Raw genomic sequence first — 9,907 nt, 5'->3', positions numbered from 1 at the left:
TTCTGAGTGGGGCCACATATTTATATTATAAGGGCCACATATTCATAATTAAGAGGCCACATATTTTAATTTATGAATTTTCATTATCTCTAGAAATTTGTTTTTTTGCGAAGAAACGTTTTTCTGGAAAAAATCTTTCAAAATCAATTTGTTTACTCAAAAATGTAGTAGACCATAAACATAAAGATTCGGGAGGAAGGTAGCGGAAATTGATAGAAAGTTGAAAAGAAAGGGGCATATGCGAATTTAGGGAACTATCCCAGGCATGCACGTGTCCCCTCCAGGTCAGATACAAGGTCAGTAGGGTGTCCAGAAAATGCGACGAGAGCCGCAACAATAAAACGACCTTGCTCTTCTCGCTTCCTGGAAAATTTTGGGTTTTTTCGATTTCACCACTTTGGCGAAATATGGTCAATCCAAGGTTCCCGCTAAGGGTCACAAAATTCTTAGGGGCCACAAAAAAAAATTAGCCCACCTGTGAAAAAACTTTAGCGCCGCTACTGCTTTTAGCTTTAACGAGACGTGACCAGGCAGCAGCCTTAAAATCCCTGCTACGAGTCGTTCGAGGGTCAGGCTTGGGGACTGAAGGAGGTTTACGTAAGGGAATAAAATTAGCAATACCAGTATTTAATAAAGTGAGAAAAGCCTTCCAGGACTCAGAGAGGTCAGGGGACCCTAGAACGAGTGACCAATCAACAGTGGTGAGGAAGGTGGCAAAGGAATCATAATATCTTTTGAAAAAAATTGGTCTAGGGGTAAAGATAGAGTGATTACCAAACAATTGAACTTTAAACAATAGGACACAATGGTCACTAGTTCCCAGGGCGGTGCAATACGTATATATTGGTGGTAGGCGGCGAAACCAAGATGGGGTTAGAGCCCCAAATTCCAAGGCGGATAGCTAAAAAATGGTTTTTAGATAAATATAACATATCTATCCGCTCAAGCGACTAAGAATTTATGTGCGCTTTCGATTAGGCAGGTACTTGGCAACTGAAACTGTTCACACCTTTTTGCCCCTAAATCAAGGTGGAATTTGGGGTACACTTTGTACTTCACCTCGAAAGCGAGAGCAAAAAAATCGTTTGCAATTAGCATTGCCAGACGTTCGATAATTTTGTTTTAATCAAGATTGTTTCAAGGGTTCAAATTTGATGTAAGCGCTATTAAAATTGTAGATTTCTCATAAATAAAATAAAATAAAATTAATTAATTAAATTAATTAAATTTGACGTCAATATTTCGACAAAATTCAATTTTCAGGCGTACGATAAATATTTTTCTGAAATCGATAATTTGATTTTCAGGACTGTCTGTCACGGATATAGTCGTCTGCTTATTCAGTGGTGGCGCCAAATGGTTTTTTTAAGCAAAGTAAGTTGGGCCCCTATTTCAAATATTTGGGGCCCTTAGAAGGATTTCCGGGCTTTTCATATCTTAAAGCTAACAAAATATGGTGTTCAATGAATAAAATTTCAATTTCTCAATAATAAATTTCGGTAAAATTATAATTAATTTCTAAGTTTTCAACATTTTCGCAAATTTTCGATATTTTGGGCCCTTTTTCATGGAAATTTGGGCCCCTTTAAAATTTTAAGGTACGCCACTTAGGAGAGCGAGGGGCCGGACATTTGGCCAAATCCCGTACAAAATTTGGAAAAAAATCCACAAATCCAAAATCCAAGAATTTTGCTCCCATAGACTTTGTATGAAAAATCCACAATAAAAATCCTGAATTTTTAAAAAATTCAAAATCCCGAACACAAAACAGGCAAATGACCGACCCCTCGTAGGAGAGTGACCAAAATACCCGAACAGTGAAATGTATGAAAGGTCCCAATCCTTACCAAATTATTAGGCATCTAGGTAGCTCATTTGCTAGATGGTTTCGTGCGCGCGTAGGTCGCGAGTGAATCGAGCGTAGCAGCTAAACCAAAGATAATTTAAACTCGTACCCTAGATTCGAAATCACTCTCTCGCGCGTTGCCGATAGTGTTTACCCACTTCCCGCCGGAACTCAGAAAAAATTCGCTCCATGGTTTGCGCCTTACCACAACCGATGGAGCCCGATTTTTCTGAGGTCACGTGCCGGAAGAGGGTAAACACTTCGTAACAAAACCGTCAATTGGAAAGCTCTCAGTATTCGAATCTAGGGTACGAGTTTAAATTATCTTTGCTGCCATTAGCGATTAACACCTAAATCAAACGCCTATTAAATTCACAAAATTAATTTCTTATGTAATCAAACAACGTTTTAAAATAATAACTAATAAATCGTCTGTAAAATTAAAAATCACTCGCCTTAATCGTGGGACAGACCTAATGATGGAAGAGAAAAAGATATAGAAATACTAGCAGATGACTTAAACTACCTCGAAAAATCACATTTTACCAAGAATACATATATATCTCCATCCTCACTTTAGCTCCTATAAATACTTGGACGTAATTCGCATTATCGGTAATTTTGCTTCGGCTGACACTCCTCCAAGTTCCTAAGATTATTGGACGATAGGATTCTGAGGCCCATCCTCGCAGCTTTTGTAGCTGAAGTTCGTCTGCTTCAATTTTTCGTGTCATTCACGCGCGCCATCTAATATGATCTATTGTTACCGTAATATTCCGTTCAAAAATGGAGCCATCCACGAAACGGGGTAGGTTAAAGAAACGTGAAATCTAAAGAAACTATCGTAACAAATGTTAATTATTTAGAAAAAATAAACGAAACAGAGGTTTTAGATCGGGTAATTTATTTTTTAAATGAAGAAAAGTTGCTAAATCAAAAACAACACGCATAGTTGCTAAAATTATTGCGTGGAACGCCTAGGCTTAGTGTAGGTGAGAAAGCAACTGAATATTCTTATTTTAATCCCATTGCCACTTCCTTTTGGAAAGAATGTATATATGTATGTACAAAGAGAGAATGCGAGCGCATGCGCAGTGGGCCGTGACATTTACATTCTGTCTATAAGATAGACATTCAATCCTTCTTACCAAGAAAATACTAATTAATTCGCCGTTAAAACGTAAATGTTATATCTAATTGATCTAACATAACGCATAACCTGGTCCGCCATTATTCTCTGATCAATAGTTACGCGCAGTGTAGATAGGTGGCGTCACTGCAGTTTTCGCTATCGAATAAGACACCATCTCGGGGCAAAGAGCAACTCACCTACGCTTCAACATGTCACACCTCCTTAATAATAATAATAATAATAGCCTGCTGTGGGGTGGAGGGTCTCCGCATAAGGCGCAGTGGTCCTGTTTGCCGGCCTTTTGGGGAACACCGGGATCTCCGGTGCCAGCTGTGCCCGTCGATCCCCTTTAGGAGCTCTCTCCAAAGGGTTTGACTCTTTACCTACGAAAGTAGGGTGTCGGCTGGAGTTGCTATAGCATCCACTCTTACTCCCACTGTTGTGTGCGAAGTGGGGATTGGTCGTCCCATTGCTTCACCTTCTGCTGGGTTGACTATCTCGCGTCGAAGGTGCGACCATAAATTCAGACGCACTGTCCAAGGGTGTGTATTGTTTTACGGTACGGTGGTATATAAATCTTCAGTACGCGTGTAGACAAAGGTTTATAGATTTTGAATCTGCTACCACAAATCGGCACGCGTGGTTAATTATTATTTTGTAGATTAACAGTCAATTTCCAAATGGTTGACTTAGTAAAAAAATAAACCGCGTCAGTAGTCACTAGATATTTTGTGCATATTTTTGAAACTACTTTTATATTAATTAGTGTGTTTTTTGCGTTCTATACCTATACTATCTCATTTAATACAAAACCAATTTGAAGCATAATTGTTGGAATATTTTTGCCATATATATTTAATTTAATGATTAATTTCATTGGATTTAGTATAAACATTTTGCATCTACGTAGTAAACAAATGTTAAACCTAAGAAAACCCAAATATGAAGTCCAGTATATTTTACTTTCCCTTTCACCCAATAAAGTTTAATGGACATTTAATTTAAAATCAATATTATTCGTTTAATCAGTTTGGTTTAAATATATATTACCATAAGGCGTTGTAAATTGTTTCTCTACGGACCTTGAAGGCGTTGCACTCAGATTTCTGCTTCTGGTTAACAGGGCTGCCATATACATTTTCTATGTAAAATTAATAATTTTGAGAAAATAGCGTCGGCTTCTCCAATTAACTTCATGAGCTTCAAAAACGCTCAAAACGGCAACTTCTAGTTTATTTTAATTAGATTTTTGTAAGTGTAATATTTCTTCTTGGCAATTTACTCGAAATTGTTTCATTAAAGCGTCTATTGTAATAACTCACCTTAGAGAACAATTTGGGAAATTATTTAGTGCCGTTATGTAGAAACTACCGTTTCATTAAATGCGTGATCTTCGGGAATATTCGCGTGGTATTAGTGAATTTTCGCGTGATAATCGTGAACTTTCGTTAAATGCATGATCACGCGCGTTGTGCCTTTGAGAGAAATCGACCTAGGAATACCTTTGGCATTTGGGGGACGAAAACCCCCCTTTGAATGGTAGCAACGAAACGGTTTGACGGAGGGAAATAATACCGATCAAACGACGTACCAATTAAATTTTCATCGAGTGCCGTTGATGAGCAATCGACTTTTCGGATAGTCCCTTTGGGAGCTAGCGCAGCGGGGTATTCACCACCACCAACGACAACGTCAACAGTTGATTTTATAAAATGTCTTTGAGCTTGCCCAACTTGTTGAAATGTTGCCCAGGAATAGTTCAGCTAATGCCTAAGAATGAGTTCATAAGCTCTTTAGTGGGAGAGAAAACGGATTCACAGCTGAAGCGGGGAGGCAAAATTTCAACAAGATGGCCAAGGTTATTTTATAAAAAGAACTATTGTGAAAATAACCGTCTCATTTCCTCAATAACTAGAGGGTGAGTCTAAAAAGACGGCGAAATAAAAACAAACTGTTTGGGGAATAGTAAACTTTATTGAAAAAACAAACACGGTACAAAGGCAAATAGTTAATAATATGAGAAACATTTAAAAAAGCGCGTAAGGCGATTAAAAGGATTGTTTTTTAAAAAGGAAAAGTTCAGGGAAATTTAACATAATATAATAATTTGAAATGTTTTTGTTTAGAAAAAACCATTTTGATAATCCTTCCTAAAGGTTTTATCTAAGATAATAATGTTTATCAAAATGCACTCTAAATAATAAAACATTAGGATCAAAACAAATATTAATACTAAGCTACTAAATACTAAGTAAGGGTTATGGTAACTATGGCGTCAACAAAATATTCGTGTAAAACTTTAATAACAGTTAATTCTATCTTTAAGAAAAGCAATTTTGATATTTGTTCCTGAAATTGTTACATAATATAATAATGTTTATCAAAATGCACTCAATATAATAATACATTAGAATTAAATTAAATATTAATACTTAACTATTTAATACTATGTTATGGTAACTATGGCTTCAACGAAATATACATGTAAAACATAAAGTACAGTTAATATTTACTTTAAGAAAAGCAATTTTGATATTTGTTCCTGAAGTTACTATTTTAGAAAGTAATGTTTGTTGAATGCACTAGAAATTAACACATTTGAATGAAAACCTATATTAATACGAAGCACCAAGTAAGGCTTGAGAAAAAAACATAATAAGAATATATATTTACGTTTGAGATTCATTACAGTTAGTTTGATTATCTTTAAGAAAAACAATTTTTATATTTAATATAATAAAACATTAGGATCAAAACAAAAAACGTTTTTGACAACGTGATTTGGAATTATTTCCAATGAAAATAACATGGGACTCTGATTGATTTTAAGGGTCCCCCGATTGACCGAATTGCATTTAAACTTGATTAAATTAAATTTTTCAAATCAATTTAAATGTATTTTTAATGTTTTTTTTTTCATTTTTTAAAAGGTTTCACAGGGGGGGACCCTTAAAATCCATCAGATTCCCATGTTATTTTCAATGGAAAAATTTCAAATGATGTTGTCAAAAACGTTTTCGGTTGCCATGGCAAAACGAAAGCCAATATTTATACTTAACTACCTAATACTAAGTTACGGTTATGGTAACTATGGCGTCAACGAAATATACATGTAAAACCATAATAACAGTTAGTTTGATTATCTTTAAGAAAAACAATTTTGATATTTGTTCCAAAGGGTCCAAAAGATATTAAATTTTGTAATTCAGGGCCTTTCTACAATTTTTTGAATTTTGCATTTCGATGTCTGATTTGTTTCTGAATTTGCTCAGCCACCTTCGTTTGGCATCTGTTGGCTTTACTACTTCGCGTGAACAATTTTTGCTGATCTTTAGGAAAGTCCTTTAATGTCCTTTACGAAAAATAAGTCTAGTTTAACTAATGTTTCGAGCCCTTTAAAACTTTAGCGGTGGTTATTACGTCCTCTATGGTTGGTCGTCCTCAGGCCAGTCCAAAGAGATTGTTTCTTCCGAGTCCAATAATTTGATCATATCGCTTTCGTCTTGACTTTGGCCTCCCTTCTGAAAAATTCTTGTGAAGCTGTTTAATATATATTTACACATACCTTTTCTAGATTTCCTTGGTTTTTCAGGTTGAGTGTCCCCATCCTTCGATTGCTGGTTTTGTGTCCTATATAATAAATGAAAAGGTCAAAATTATTGATCAAGATCTCGCGTGGCATTTGAGATAGTTGCTTATTACGTCCGTTGGGGCTGATCGTCCTCGGGTGCACGCGACGAGATGGTTTCAAAGCCCCATCTGGCCCATGTGGCCAGGATCAACGGAATGTTGTGGCGCTGGTTAATTTCGCTTTTCTCTTGACGTTTGTCTCCTTTCTGAATCAATCTTGTGAGTCTGGTTAAGCTAAATATAGACTTACCTTTTCTTGATTTCCTTTGTTTTCCTTCTTGAGGGTCTTCATATTTCAATTGGTGTTTTGGTGTCCTGTATAATAAAAGAAATACATTGAACTTTTAAACATTAATTATAGTTTTGGTGGATTTTAAGTTTATAGCGGTTGTTCCAACATAATAAATAATTTTAGCAGCAACTACATAACGTGCAGCGAAAACTAGTTGGACTCTTAACTTAGCTTTATTGTGCACAGCAGACTACACCCAAGCCTACAAGTTCCCCTCACAGGTTTTTGGCCTGTCTAGTAGATGCCCCAAACTGATTTCTCATTTATAGAGTTGCGGAAAAGTTAATTTTTAGTAACTCTTCTTCAACTGTAGTTAGCACCCTAGCTGAAATTATTGACTTGTATATATCCACATACGAACAATAATATAGTTTTGACGTCACAAAAAGACCAAAAGTAGTTCTGATAAATTCGGGAGGCGTGCTTGAAATAGTTAAGGTGGTTTTTTGTCTAAAAGGGACTAGGAACCACTGTTGGGCATTTGTGACGACGCAAAGTTAAGAAACAGAGCCCATTCTTTCGCTTTTGGGCAAAGGCCTAATGCCCGCTGCCAGCATTGTGTTAATGTGAGTAATTCTAATCTAAATTAGTGCCCTAATATTAACGTTAGTTAGTCAAATTAACCAAACGCGTGTTTTTAAGTCAAATATAAAGCCCGCACTCCGAAATGGAAAGGTTTGAATACATCTATTTTGGATTGGCTATAGCGAAACTATTATTAATCCAAGCTTCCACCACGAAGAAAACATAGTAGTAGCTCGGATTAATAAGTTTTACCGCAGTTAAATCAAAGAACTATCTTAACGTAAACCAAAATGTCCGTAGTAACGATATTTCTTTCGTAGCTCTTCGAACGTTTTGATCCGATCGATCGTCGGCCTTGTAGGAGGGAGTTAAATTCTAAGAAAGTTTTGTAGAACATACGTGTTTACTAATGGTGACGACTCTTTATTCGACACTGTGCAGTGGGTGTTCATTTTCGTAATTAATCGCTAAAGTGTGGTCCAAGTACAATGAAAATAGCCAGGACATAAAACAATGTCTTCCAATACAGTCACTTCTGGTTTTAACGTTTCTTTATTTTCTTATTTTTAAGTCTCGGAGCGCGTGAAAGAGTCGCGAGGAATATTATACTAATAAAGCTTTGTCTCGTGACGTCAGAGAAAATCGAATGACGCCATCTATTTAGCGCGTGTAAATGGTGCGTGCACACGCGCTAAGATTACGTACGTCATGTGACGTAAGATAAACATTTTTTGTTTCTATTTTTGCTTAATTTAAAAAAAAAAACATTCTTTTGGTTTATTTATGCAGATGACGCCATATATTTAGCGAAATGTTAAGAGATATATTTATATAAAAACTAATATACAGGGTGTTAACTAAAAATGGATCTGCTGATCTTAATTAATTAATGCACCTCAGTGTTCCAAAAATATCACATTTTTGGAATTTTGAGCATACTGAAAGTCTGAAACTAGTAGACGAAAATCCCCGCTGGACGGACAGGATTTCTGTAAGAGTACCTCTAAGTAGGGCTAGAAATAAGAACCTAATTAGAGTTTTTCTGCATGAAGTGTAGTCTGCAAGTAGCAAGGAATGACTTATGAAAAATACTTTTTAATTTTTATTATATAAGCAGAAATAGAGTGAGGTTTGTCACTGTCCGGTAAAAGGGGTCCCTGAAAATCGGGGGCCCTAGGTGCGGATACAAATCGGAAGGGAATATTATTAAACATTATTAAATAGGCCCAACAGCTTCAAACATAAAACACCCCGATGGCAGTTTCTAGCTTAGGCTTTATTGATTATTATATTTGTTATTTTTATTTTATAGATTGCTTTGGAATCATTCAGCACGTGGTTGATACATAATGGGTAATACGAATATTTTCGTCTTCTGCTGCATTTTGTTTGCATCTGTAACTGTGCAAACTATTTATTCCGAAGATAATATAGCCCCTTTAAACAGTATGAGTGATTCCAAACATAACCACCAATTAATAATGTATTCAATTTTTTTTCGAAGTTACTTCTGAAATCAGCTGTTTTGATACTAAATTCAGTGATAGACATTTACACAATTATGTTTTCTATAACATAATACAAGAATAAATGAATTATTTTAAAGGCCACTCAGTTAATTTTACCATTAGTTTATTATTACGTTCCACAGTGGGTTATTTCAATATCATCCGCGTCTTAAGTTTTTGCCGAAAGGTAATTTAAGTGCAGTTGCCTTTTTTTTAAAGTTGCATATTATTGTTGTTAGAAGCGATTTTTTTTGGTTTTAAAGTGAATTCTACGTGAATCCACACATAGTTATCAGTAGCTATTGATGTTTGATTTCCACAAAAAAAGCAAATGATTAAAGGATTCAAATAATCGATGACTCGAACGCTGGTACAACTGATTACTTAAGTAATCCCTACTAGTTTCATTGATCCAGCATAATAATCAGCTATGCTAATACCCAGGGGCGTTGGAACCAGGGGGGGCAAGGGGGGCAATGCCCCTCCCTAGAATTTTGCTGGCAGGGGCAACTAATGTTATTGCCCCCTCCAACTTTTTGGTCAGTAGAAATCTTCACAAGTCTCAAATTCTCATTTTAAAAGCATAAAAAGCTTATAGAACCTCAACTGTGTTTAAATTTCAGTCTTTTCCTGCCAATTTACATAGTAGTAAAAGGTACACATGCATTCGGAGAAGCTACACTCGATTAAAAATTCAAAACCATTCTCCAGACCCCTTTTGGTTTCTCTTTGCCCCCTCCAACTTCTAGAACGTTATTACGCCCCTGCTAATACCCAAGGCACCACCTTAGGCCTAAGTCATCAAACGACTTTTAAAGCCATTAAGGAGTTTTCAATATAAGTTGCAATGGTTGGCAAAGGCGTTAAAGGAAGGTTAACTTCTGCTTAAAACCATTATATATTCGATTTATATTGCAATACATGGAATTCTTCTTCTACGAAGTAGAACTGTTACATAAGGCGGGGCAACGATA

At 35.9% G+C, this 9,907-nt stretch overlaps 1 protein-coding gene across 1 annotated transcript; it reads right to left on the bottom strand.

The window, feature by feature from the left end:
• Positions 1-5,148: 5,148 nt before the first annotated feature.
• On the bottom strand, positions 5,149-8,147 carry LOC149922544 (uncharacterized). Its single transcript, XM_090163117.1, has 4 exons — positions 7,825-8,147; positions 6,681-6,923; positions 6,399-6,608; positions 5,149-6,330 (listed from the first exon to the last, which is right to left on the bottom strand). The coding sequence occupies exons 1-3, from the start codon at positions 7,875-7,877 to the stop codon at positions 6,404-6,406; spliced, it is 501 nt and encodes a 166-aa protein (XP_090019243.1). The 5' UTR covers positions 7,878-8,147; the 3' UTR covers positions 5,149-6,330; positions 6,399-6,403.
• Positions 8,148-9,907: the final 1,760 nt, after the last annotated feature.

Source organism: Leiobunum rupestre, chromosome 11, assembly GCF_980474605.1.
Source record: "Leiobunum rupestre chromosome 11, qqLeiRupe1.1.hap1, whole genome shotgun sequence".
NCBI lineage: Eukaryota > Metazoa > Arthropoda > Arachnida > Opiliones > Sclerosomatidae > Leiobunum > Leiobunum rupestre.
This window is presented reverse-complemented; position numbering and strand designations above follow the sequence as displayed.

Excerpts from the sequence above, each read along its gene's own strand:
- LOC149922544 (XM_090163117.1), bottom strand. The coding sequence starts at position 7,877 with ATGAACACCCACTGCACAGTGTCGAATAAAGAGTCGTCACCATTAGTA. Across the intron at positions 6,924-7,824 it reads TCGTCACCATTAGTAAACAC|GACACCAAAACACCAATTGA; the intron begins GTATGTTCTACA and ends TTTATTATACAG. Across the intron at positions 6,609-6,680 it reads GACGATCAGCCCCAACGGAC|GACACAAAACCAGCAATCGA; the intron begins GTAATAAGCAAC and ends TTTATTATATAG.